The sequence below is a fragment of the Otolemur garnettii genome, unplaced genomic scaffold (assembly GCF_000181295.1).
Source record: "Otolemur garnettii isolate 467f Iridium unplaced genomic scaffold, OtoGar3 scaffold00017, whole genome shotgun sequence".
Classification (NCBI taxonomy): Eukaryota; Metazoa; Chordata; class Mammalia; order Primates; family Galagidae; genus Otolemur; species Otolemur garnettii.
The window spans coordinates 1,807,273-1,820,215 of NW_003852412.1; the positions used below are offsets into that span (position 1 = coordinate 1,807,273).

The window sequence follows — 12,943 nt, forward strand, 5'->3', positions numbered from 1 at the left end:
AAAGGTAGTTCTCATGGGCACTGAGCATCCCTGCAAGTTCTTGCTAATGTCAAAACTACAAAGCTTCCCCAATACCTGACATTCTGGAGCTAGTCATGTAATCAACTAACTTTGCAAAGACAATCATAGTTACTTCTCTGTAAGAGCTTGCTCCCCAGTGAAGAGGACTGGCTTATTTACTGCCTGCTACATATGGTGCTCAGTGTTTTTTGGTCCTGGCTTGGTTAGCTACAGCAAAACCAACTGCATCCTTCCCCCCATCATGATATTCCATGGGATTTGGGGACAAGGAGAACCAGCATAGCTATGCTAATGGTCCTGTCATGTCCAGTGCTGTAATCACCTGTCTTAATCTGATTCATTAAAGAGCATATACTTTAAGCACCTATGTGCTTCTAACAAGACTACCCCTGGCTATCTTCTATGAAGTTAGTGTTCTTCCCAGAAACTATCATGTTTTAAAATGATAAGCATTTTGTTAAATTATGTTTCAGTCTTATAAAACATGTATTCTTTACTCTTTTCAACATTTGTAGTATTAAGGTTTGTATTTTTGTTCATGGCTACCATTTTAATTATAACTTTTTTCTTAGTTAACCATTTACTATTTGGTTTATCAGTTTTTGTCAGGTTGGTTAGTTTCCTAACCAACACCTAATACACTCGATCCCCTCACCATGTGAAGCTCTGCACTGCCCTGGGACCCTGCAAAGGTCCCCAGCAGACAGAATGCCCCCACCAGATGTGGTAGCTGGACCCTGGACTTCTCAGCCTCTGTAACTGTGAAAAATAAATTCCTTTTCTTTATAAATTACCCACTTTTAGGTATTCTTGTATAGCAACAGAAAATAGACTAAGCAATAGCCACAACATTCACTTAAACCAAAGACTAATGGAGAACAAGGCCCTGGCTTGTTTAAATCCTATCAAGACTGAGAGAGGTGAGGAAATTGCAAAAGAAAGTTGAAGCTACTAGAGGTTGGTTCATGAGGTTTCAGGAAAGAAGCCATCTTCATAACTTAAAAGTGTAAGATGAAGCAACAAGTGCAAATGCAGAAGCCGTGACAAGTTATCCAGAAGACCTAGCTAAGATCATTGATCAAAATGGCTATATACTACTTTAAAAAGGTCTAGGACTTTCATAACTAGATAAGTAAATACCTGCCTTCAAAGAGCATGCAAGATCTCTTGTTAGGGGCTAACACAGCTGACATTAAGTTAAAACCAGTGCTCATTTACCATTCCAACAGTCCTACAGCCCTTATAAATTACACTAACTGTATTCTGTGCTCTGTAAACAGAAATACAAAGCCTGGATGACAGGACATCTAATTATAGTATGATTTACTGAATATTTTAAACCCACTCTTGAAAATATGACTGCTCTTGGCTGGAGATGTATAAGATTAATTTTGTTCTCTTGCCTGCTAACACAGTATCCATTCTGCAATCTATGAATCAAAGAGTAATCTTGACTTTCAAGTCTTATTAAGAAATATATTTCATAAGCCTATAGCTGCCATAAATAGTGATTTCCCTGCTGGATATGGGGAAAATGCATTGCAAATCTTCTGGAAAGAATTTACCATTCTAGTTGCCATTAAGAACAATTGTGAGGCCAGGCATGGTGGCTCATACCTGTAATCCTAGCACTCTAGGAAGTGGAGGTATGTGGATTGCCTGAATTCAGAAGTTCAAGACCAGCCTGAGCAAGAGTGAGACCCCATCTCCAAAAATAGCCAGGCGTTGTGGTGAGCACCTGTAATCCTGGTTACTTAGGCTGAGGCAAGAGAATTGCTTGAGCCCAGTGTTTGAGGTTGCTGTGACCTATGAAGCCACAACACTCTACCAACAGCGACAAAGTGAGACTTTTTCTCAAACAAACAAATAAAAATTGTGCTTTGTGGAGGATGGAATGTGTTGTTAAAATATCAGCAATAATAGGGGTTTAGAAGAAGCTGGTTCCAACCCTCATGGACGACTTTGAGGGTTTCAAAACTCGAGTGGAGGAATGACTTGCAGGTGTCATGGAAACAGCAAGAAAACTAGAATTAGAAGTGGAGCCTGAGATGTGACGGAATTGTTGCAATCTCATAAAACTCAAATGGATAAGGAGTTGCTTCTTATGGATGCACAAAATGGTTTCTTCAGATAGAATCTACTACTGGTGAAGATGCCATGAACATCGTTGAAATGAAAACAAAGGTTATAGTATTCCATAAATATAGCTGCAGGGTTTGAGAAAATCGACTCCAATTTTGAAAGAACTTCTATGGGTAAAATACTATCAAACATTATTGCATGCTATAGAGAAATTTTTTGTGAAATGGAGAGTCAATCGATGTAGCAAATGCTTTTTCTTTTAATTGCCATAGCTACCCAACCTCCAGCATCCTCCACCCTGATCAGTCAATAGCCATCAACACTGAGGAAAGACTTCCACCAGCAAAGACTGCAACTTGCGAAAAGCTCAGATTAGACATCTTAGTCAGCATATTTCTACAATAAAGTATGTTATAATTAAGGTATGAACTTTTTTTTTTGAGACAGAGTCTCAAGCTGTCACCCTGGGTAGAGTACCGTGGTATCACAGCAACCTCAAATAGCTCACGGCAACCTCAAACTCTTGGGCTTAAAGCAATTCTCTTGCCTCAGCTTCCCAAGTAGCTGGGAATACAGGCGCCCGCTACAACGCCTGGCTTTTCGTGGCAATTGTCATTGTTTTAGCTGACCCAGGCTGGCCCATAACTTCGAACCCTCCAGCTTCAGTATGCGGCTGGCACCCTACCCAGTGAGCTACAGACACCGCCGGGTATGAACGTTTTTAAGAAATAATGCTAATGCACATTTAGTAGACCAGAGTATAATAAAAACAAATTTTACATGCACTGGAAAACCAAAAAATTCATGTGACTCACTTCACTGAGATATCTTCTGTTTAGTAGTCTGGAAACAAACTTGCGATATCTTCAAGGTTGCCACAGTAAGGCCATGTTTAGCTTTGTAAGAAACTTCCAAATTGCTAAGCAAACTAATTATATTGCCACCAGCAATAAATAAAAGTTCATATTGCTCCATATGCTCACCAGCATACGGTGTTGTGCTTTTAATTTTAGCCATTGGAATAGGTATATAAAGGTATCTCATCATCTTAATTTGCAATTTTCTAATAACATGACATTAAGTATCTTTTTCATATATATTTGCCATCTGTGTATCTTCTTTTGCAAGATGTCTAGGTTTTTTATCTATTATTTAAATTGGCTTATTTTCTTACTGTTGAGTTTTAAGAGTTCTTTTAGATACAAATCCTTTATCATACATATCTTACAAATATTTTCTCCCATCTTGTGGCTTATCTTTTCAGTCTAATACTATCTTTCACAGAAGTTTTTAGTTTTAATAAAGTCCACTTACTAATTTTTCTTCCATGGATCATGCTTTTGGTGCTTCAGCTAAAAATTCATCATGAAAGTCAGTTGGTCCTCCAAATTTGTTCTTCATTATCTCGGCAATTATCTGGTCTTTCCCCTTTCCACATAAACTTTAAAATCAGTTTGTCAATATGTGCAAAGTATCTTGCTGGGATTTTGTTAACAATTCATCAAATCTATACAAAAATTTGGGAAGACATGACACTTGAACAATATTTAGGCTTTCTATCCATGAACATATAATGTCTATTTATTTAGATATTTGATTTCCTTCATCAGACTTTTGTGGTTTTTCTCATATAGGTCTTGTACATGACTTGTGTTTGTACATACCTTTTTCTTTTAGTGCTAAATGATGTCTGATTATGTAATGGATTACATGTAATGATTTTTGAATGTTGAACCAACCTTGTATACTTGGAAAAAATAACACTTGTCCGTGTATAGCTCTTGATTATACATTATTTAGATTTGCTAATACTTTGTTGAGCATTTTTACATCTATGCTCATGAGAGAGGTCTATAGTTGTCCTTCCTTGAAATGTCTTTACCTGGTTTTGATATTAGGTTAGTGCTCGCCTCACAAAATCAATTAGAATGCATTTCCCCTGCTTCTATTTTCTAGCACAGATTATATAAAATTGGCATCATCTCCTTCTTTAATATTTGATAGAATTCACTAGTGAAAACTGTCTGGGACCAATGCTTTGTTTGGGAATCTCATTATTGGTTCAATCTCTTTTATAAAGGTTTATGCAGAGTAGTTATTTCTCCTGCTTGCCTTTCACAAAATTGATCCATTTCATTTAAGTTATAAAATTTATGGACAAAGTATTGTTCATAACAATCCTTTTAACATTCACGAGATCAGTAGTAATGGCCTCACTTCTCATTTCTGATTTCAGTAATTGTCTTTTCTTGCTTGGTTGGTGCAGCAAAGGGTTTATAAATTTAATATTTTCATTGAATTTCATTTCAGCTCCATTGAATTTCAGTTGTGTTCCATCAAATTTCTCTATTGCTCTTCTCTTTTCATTTTCATTGATTTCTACTTTATTATTTCATTTCTTCAGCTTTGGATTTAATTTGTTCTTTTCCTAAATTAGATGCTTAGGCCTGCACAGTGGCTCACGCCTGTAATCCTAGCACTCTGGGAGACTAAGGTGGATACATTGCTTGAACTCAGGAGTTTGAGACCAGCCTGAGTAAGAATAAGATCCCATCTCTCCTAAAAATAGCTGGGTGTTGTGGTGGGCACCTGTAGTCCCAGCTGCTCGGGAGGCTGAGGCAAGAGTTTTGCTTGCGCCCAAACTTTGAAGTCACTATGAGCTTTGACACTCCAGCACCCAAGAGTCAGACTCTGTCTCAAGTAAGAAAGAATCCTTACATTATTGATTTTAAATCTTTTATTTTCCAATATATGCATTCAATGCTATACATTTCCTTCTGCTTTTGCCACACCTTATGTTAATAAATTATATTTTCATTTTCATTTAGTTCAAAATATATTTTCTCTTGACAATTTTTTTGACTTACATGCTACTTAGGAATGTGTTATTTAATCTCCAGATATTTGAGGATTTTCTGAGTATCTGTTTTGATCTCTAGTTTAATTCCATTGCAGCCTGAGACATATTTCCTATGATATCCATCTTAAAAAATGTAACTTAAACCAAAAGTAGGCAACTAATCTTGCTATGTATTACAAGAAGTCTGGGTTAATAAATTAAAGTAAATGAAATAATTATTAATAAAATGTGAAACAAAGAGTTGCCAGGTAAATGACCAAATTGTTCACTGCATTTATCTATAACTTTCCATAATTTGTAACACAGACGACTTCACAGACAATTCTACTTGCTATGAAGACTGTCAGCCCTACACTGCCACTTCTCCCCTAATAACTTCAAGGAATAAAAAGAATTGCTCTTTCCTTCAATATCCAACTGGAATATTCTAGAAGGGTACTTTATATGTTATCTTTCCCTAAAAGAAGTTATGTTCTTGCAGGGCACAAGGGCACACACCTGTAATCCTAGCACTGTGGGAGGCTGAGGCAGGTGGATTGCTTGAGCTCAGGAGTTCAAGACCAGCCTGAGCAAACACGAGACCACATCTCTACTGAAAATAGAAAAACTAGCCAGGCATGGTGGGCATCTATAGTCCCAGGTCTCTTGAGCCCAACAGTTTGAGGTTGCTGTAAACTAAGACACCATGGCAATCTATCCAGGGCAACGGAGTGAGATTTTGTCTCAAAAGAAGAAATTATGTTCTCTAAGATATAACAATATTTGTCTTTTCTGCAGAAGAGAATGATATACTTGGAGTATTATTTGTTCACTTTTAAACAGATTAAATAATTAAGATAAGTAAGAAACTTGGATGATATATAGTAGAAAGCATTTTCAAGTAAAGAAGTACACACAATTTCTCTTAGAAAACTAATGATACTAAATGGGTTTAGAATTCTCTAGTGTAGCTTAGATTTAATCCTGAATTAGTACTATATCTTAATTTATTCACCTGTGAGAAAGTGTTTTTTATTTATAAAAATATGATACATCACCAATAACTAGAGACTTTTAGAAAAAATTTTATTTACAGAAAATTCACAGAGCATTAACAAAATGTTTGCAAACACAATTATGTTGGTAATATTTAACAGAATCAAGAGTGAATTAATAATGTCATTTGATATATAATACAAATTAGTTTTACCCATTATTTTTTTATAGCCCAATTTTTTACAAATCTAGAAATAAGGCAGGACACATGAAACAAATTTGCTAAATATTTTAAAATTATGCCAACTTCTCCATGAGATATTATTTCCATTTTAAAACTATCTTCAAGATAAATGACTTTTCCACTATTATTCTTAAATATAACACTCAAATAGAACTCAAAATGCATAAAAGATAGTATTATAAATTTAAAAAGAAAAATATATAAGCAGTATCATAAATTAACAAAGAATTTCCCAAAGAATATTACATGAGGTAAATAAGGTACATTAAATGTTTATGGCTAGAATATTATTTACTTGTATTCTCATCCATACAGTTTAAAATGCCAAAGCACTGACTATGAAAGGACTATGAAAGGTCTATTTAAAAATGATGAATAGATGGCAGCCTATATCATTTAAAGATAAAAGGAACGTAGACTATGTGCTTCAATTTTCAAATAATGTTCTTTATCCAAATAGTGCTGTGTTTCCATTATCCTGGAATGACAAGATCCTTTACTATGTGAAAAAGAGATCATCCTTTCACTGATGGAAAGCTTCTAATCTTATTCGAGTTGGATCTTCTGGATGTCTTAAGGCAATTCCATTACGCAGCAGCAGTTCAATATAAGGCGGCCAAAAGGAATCACTAATTTTGACATATGGATCATATGGAACATCAAATAATCTATTTATAAGAATCTAGGAGAAAATATCATCCAAAATATACTTTACTGGGGAGGAAATCAATACGGCTATAATAAAACAAAGTATTTCACCAAAGAATGCTTATCTCTTTTCTCCTTCAGCAACTGTTTGTCATAATTTTTTGTGCACTAATTTAAATAACTGATGTTTTTTTTTTTTAGAGACAGTCTCACTTTGTCATCTTTGGTAGAGTGTCGTGGCATCACAGCTCACAGCAACCTCCAGCTCTTGGGCTTAGGCAATTCTCTTGTCTCAGTCTCCTGAGTAGCTGGGACTACAGGCACCTGCCATAACGCCCGGCTATTTTTTTTTGTTGCACTTTGGCTGGGGATGGGTTCGAACCTGCCACCCTCGGTATATGAGGCTGGCACCCTACTCACTGAGCCACAGGCACCGCTATAACTGATTTCTTTTTCAAATGACCATAGATATTAAAGAATGGAAATAGCTTTGAAATAAATGCTGGCATCTTACATTCTAAGAACTCAGAAAGAATTTGTAAGGATTAATAATAATTTCTTTAGAATAAAAAGAAGACTCTTAAAAATTAATATTTGACAAAATACACACAAAGTTGAAAAGTTAAGAAATGTGTCTCAATATTTAGGAGAAAAATTAATCACTAGTCCTATCACATCCCTCCCAAACACCTATTCTTCTGATAAAAAGATAAAGCTTCTAGTCAATTTTACCATCACGATTTCCTTTAACTTCATCCTGAGTATCACTGATTTCTTCATGAAGGATGCTGATGAGTTATAACCACAAATTTAGAAGATTTTGAATATCTGTATTAAATTATATCGCCTAGCATTTCCCAAACTATATTCCATGGACCTGGTTTCCATAAAGATGTTTTTAGTTCTTAAAGTCAGGGGGTTATGGTCAAATAAGCTTGGGAAAGTCTGCTAATGTGAACTGAGAATCATTAGTCTTTCCCAAATCCTCTGACACCAGAAAAGTTTTTTTAAGAAACAAATATTTACAAATCTTTGAATACTAATATTCTTTAAAATACAGTGAAAAATACTAAATGTACGTCAATTATTTTGCCTCCTCAGCTACCTCTCACGGCCTTTATAAATTACAAAGCCAGAATTTCAGAAGGCTTAAGGGACTCCTCAGGGACACATAATTAGTGGCAGATCATAGATTAGACTCTGAATCTCTGAACTGCAAGGCCAAAATTTTAATTGAAAGATGTTATTATTATGTGGTACAAGGAACATGTTAAAGAAAAACCAGAATTTATACAAACATAAAGTGCTACAGAAATGAATAAAATTAACCTATTGATCCCTAATCTGAATCACATTTTATGATAAGTATATTTATGAATAAGCATATATCCCAATTCTTGAAATAAAACTTACAACTATCATTATTTCAAGAACTATAACCTAGGAAAAAATATTGGTCTCATTTGTTTTTGGATATCATGATGAAGAATTAAATATTATTTCCATTTTATAGAAAATGCCTTTTTAATACAATTAAAAACCTTGCCTAATTTGCATTACTAAGTTTAATACTAATACTAATAAAAATTCTAGTAGATGTCCAAAATAGTTAAATGCTAAAAACTCAAAGTTAAAATAAATATGTATATAAATGTTTAGTTTTCATTGAATTGCAGTTTTAGTACTGGTTATGTTTATCACTGATATCAAAAACCTAGAAGACAAACATAGAATTCTAAGTTTTATATGGCATATACTATATACATTGTTTAAAAGTTACACAGTAATAACCTTTCACTGTTTGACATCAGTGATAATTTTTATTTAAAAAGAAACAAAGGCTAAGTGATCCATGAGAAATAATAGTCTTCTTAGTTTCAGTATAAACTGAAGTAGCTAAAAATGTGTTAAAAGATTCTAATTACAAATTAATAAATATCTGTATTTTGCTTTTCTAAGCTATTCTGTATTAAATCCTGAGGCACCAAAACCAGTTAGTTGGACAAAAACAGAGACTTTAATATCTAGTTCATTAAATTATAATGAAATATTTTCTGGAATCATTCTTTCTTGTAACTTTACCAATGATTTTTTAAGAGTACATTAATTGGTAATATTCTTCATATGCTATTTTATCTTCCTCTCTGCCCAACTTACTATGGATAGTTATGTCAATCTAAAGTATTTAATATATTTCATAACCTGGTTGAAGTTCAAAAATATTTTTTAAAAAAAGGTAAAGATATTTATGGCTCAGCGCCTGTGGTTCAAGTGGCTAAGGCGCCAGCCACATACACCTAAGGTGACAGGTTTGAATCTAGCCCAGGCCTGCCAAACAACAATGATGGCTGCAACCAACCAATAGCCAGGCATTGTGGTAGGCACCTGTGATCCCAGCTACCTGGGAGGCTGAGGCAAGAGACTCGCTGAGCCCAGGAGTTGGAGGTTGCTGTGAGCTGTGATGCCACAGCACTCTACCCAGGGTGACAGCTTGAGGCTCTGTCTCAAAAAAAAAAAAACGATATTTATAAAACAGGACAAATGTCAAACAGAAAAAGTTGGAATTACTTAGCACTTACATCCACAACAAAGGAGAATGATGTTATTTAATAAAAACTGTATACAAATTTCTACAACTTTAGAATCTTTATGCTCATTTACACATTTTACATAAAGTACAGAGTAGCCAACTAAAGATTCCATCAAAGTAACAGCAAAGAACTTCACTATGCAAATACTAAATAACATCATAAAAATTACTTAACAGTGCTTACCTATAATAAATCTCAGGAATATGATTAAGAGCTAGACTTTAATTTCATAGATTTTTTTTAAATGACAATATTCTTCCCAGTACTACATAGACGATAGGAACTAATTTTGTACTAAAGATAATTATAAATATATTTTAATAAAGATTGATGGGTCCTTTAAAAAACTTTTTATTCTTTTTTGAGACAGACTCTCACTCTGTGCCATGGGTTGAGTACCCTGGCATCATAGCTCACAATGACCTCAAACTCTTGGGCTCATGCAATCCTCTTGCCTCAGCCTCCTGATTAGTTGGGACTACAGGCACCTACCACAATGCCCAACTAGTTTTTCTATTTTTAGTAGAAGAGACAGGGTCTCCCGCTTGCTTAGGCTAGTCTCAAACTCATAAGCTCAGGTTATATACCTGCCCCAATCTCTCAGAGTACTAGGCTTATAGGCATAAGCCACCGCACCCAGCCAGGATCCTTAAAAATTAAAGCAATATTCTTTTCTTTTTCAAATCTGTTTATAATTCTTCACAAATGACTAATTATTAATAAGAGATAGCTTCAAGACAAAACTAACCATACAAAACGCTTACCTCTAACATTTCATGCAGTGTTATCAGCTGTGCAGTTGGCTCTTGAACATTTTTCTTAGAGAGAAATGTGAATAACAACCAATTAACATTTCAATGCTGCCAATGGTAGAATACTGGACCGTAGTACAAGATTTTGAAAATCAATACTTCTTTGTTGCAATGGTTACAAGGTAACTAAAGTCAAACACTCATAATTAGAAAACATAAGAATGTGGAAAGTAAATTACCTTATTGTACTTAATTCAATCATAAAAATGCATTTGAAACAACTCCTAAGATAGTGAAAACTTTTATAATTACTGAAAAATAAAATTCAAACTATCCATAAACATATAGTAGATATATAAATGTATTATACACATTACATACGTTCATATAAAAGAAAGCCTAAGTTGCCTGCAGTGCCTCAAGCCTATAATCCTACCATATTGAGAGGTCACGGAGGAAGGAATGCTTGAGGCTGGGAATTTAAAAGCAGCCTGAGCAACACAGGGAGACTTTCTCTCTACAAAAAGTAGAAAAACTAGCCAAGTATGCAGGCACGCGCCTGTAGTCCCAGCTACTTACGATGCTGAGGCAGGTGAATCACTTGAACCAGGCCTTAGAGGGTGCAGTGAACTATCATGATGTCACTGTACTCCAGCTTGGGCAATAGAGGGAGACCTAGTCTTAACAACAACAGTGTAATGTCTGACACCACCAACCCCAATAAAGTTCTACAAATGACATTCCAAACTATATACAGTTTTAAGACAGGAAACTTGCTTCCAAAGAGACTTAACTCATCTTTCTACAGCCCTTGACAGTTCTTCATGTTAAATTAACTCACTGATTTTTTTCTTGGATTGAAGAGAATAAATGTTGTTCCATTTCCATCCTATTAGAAGGCCCAAGTCTTCTTTTCTCTTTACCATGTTAATCATCAGTTCCTCAATTTTTCCCCCTCCCCTTCCTTTCTTCTATTATTTTTTGAGAGGGAGTCTCACTGAATTGCCCAGCTAGAGTGCAGTGGCATCAGAGTTCACTGCAACCTCAAACTACTAGGCTCAAGATATCCTCCTGCCTCAGCCTCCTCTGTAGCTGGGACTATAGGCAATGGCTACTATGCCCAGTTTATTTTTCTTTTTTAAATTTTTAGTAGGGGGGGTCTTGCTCTTGGTTAGGCTGGTCTTGAACTCCTGACTTCAAGCAATGCTCCTGCCTCAGCCTCCTAGAGTGTGCTAGGATTATAGGTATGAACTACCATGCCCAACCTAGTTCCTTCAATTATTTTTCATGTGGATTTGTTATCTTCACCAGATAGGAAAGGTTTTCTAGAAGGAACAGAATACTTTTTTTTTTTTTTTTTTTTTTTTTTTTGAGACAGAGCCTCAAGCTGTCCCCCTGGGTAGAGTGCCATGGCATTACAGCTCACAGCAACCTCCAACTCCTGGGCTCAAGCGAGTCTCCTGCCTCCGCCTCCCAAGTAGCTGGGACCACAGGCGCCCGCCACAGCGCCCGGCTATTTTTTGGTTGCAGCCGTCATTGTTGTTTGGCGGGTCCGGGCTGGGGATTCGAACCCGCCACCTTAGGTGTACGTGGCTGGCGCCTTAGCCGGTTGAGCTATAGGCACCGAGCCAAGGAACAGAATACTTAAGACACAAAAAAGTGAAAGGTAATTGCACACTTAATGGAGATAAAGTAGTATGGTTGAATGAATTCACTTAAAAGATGGATAAAGAATGGTTGAAGATGAGGCTGAAAGGAAAGACAATGTCCAGAGCATAATGATCTAAGGAGTTTATAAGTTTCATCCCAAAGGGAGCCATCAAAAAGGTTTTACACGGAAAAATGATAAAACTATATATATATATGTTTTAAAGAGATCTCACTGGTGCCAGTTTCAATGCCTTTTCCAATTTCAAAAGTATTTATACTGTTTATTGCATTAAAAAATAAAAGATGTTCATAATCTTTTGCCACTCAAATATGTATTTACTTTCCTATGAAAGGTTTATTCTTTCATAACTACCATTCATACAGTTGATAACTTACACTAAACTAACAGATTTTAAACATCATTCTGATTTAAAAAGCTACATATTATGTATCTCTCATACATAAGTACTATTAAATTTGTGGCATACATTAGATTCATACAATTTAGTCACCTGTGTCTTATCCATTTAACAGAAAGTTGTGAGCATTTCATTAACTTTATTGATAATATTCAATATATTATTATTATTATTCTTGAGACAGAGTCTCACTTTGTTGCCCTTAGTAGAGTGCTGTAGCATCACAGCTCACAGCAACCTCAAACTCTTAGGCTTAAGCGATTCTCTTGCCTCAGCCTCCCAAGTAGCTGGCACAATAGGCACCCACCACAACACCTGGCTATTTTTCGGTTGCAGTTGTCACTGCTGCTTAGCTGGCCCAGGCTGGGTTAGAAGCCACCAGCCTCAGTGTACATGGCTGATGCCATAACCACTATGCTACAGGCACTTAGCCTATATATTATTTTTTAAGTTGACCTCCCCCCCATCCTCTGGATATAATATAAAATATATATTTAACTAATCACATTTTATCAAACCATTAGTTTGCTTCTATTTCTTCAATACATATGTGATTATGGTATATTTGTGTATGTGTGCATATCTTTAAACAAGAAAATTTGCTTTTAAACCTATATAAAGGCTCGGCGCCTGTGGCTCAAGCGGCTAAGGCGCCAGCCACATACACCTAAGGTGGCGGGTTCGAATCCCCAGCCCAGGCC

At 35.6% G+C, this 12,943-nt stretch overlaps 1 protein-coding gene across 1 annotated transcript in view; it reads right to left on the bottom strand.

Annotated features, from left to right (window-relative positions):
- Window positions 1-6,578: 6,578 nt before the first annotated feature.
- CENPK (centromere protein K) overlaps window positions 6,579-12,943 on the bottom strand; it is a 41,026-nt gene continuing 34,661 nt past the window's right edge. The window contains exons 8-10 of the mRNA XM_023510856.1: window positions 10,353-10,359; window positions 10,186-10,239; window positions 6,579-6,864 (exon numbers count right to left, since the gene is read on the bottom strand). Of these exons, the coding sequence (XP_023366624.1) occupies window positions 6,706-6,864; window positions 10,186-10,239; window positions 10,353-10,359 (220 nt within the window). The 3' untranslated portion in view covers window positions 6,579-6,705. The remainder of the gene's footprint in view (window positions 6,865-10,185; window positions 10,240-10,352; window positions 10,360-12,943) is intronic.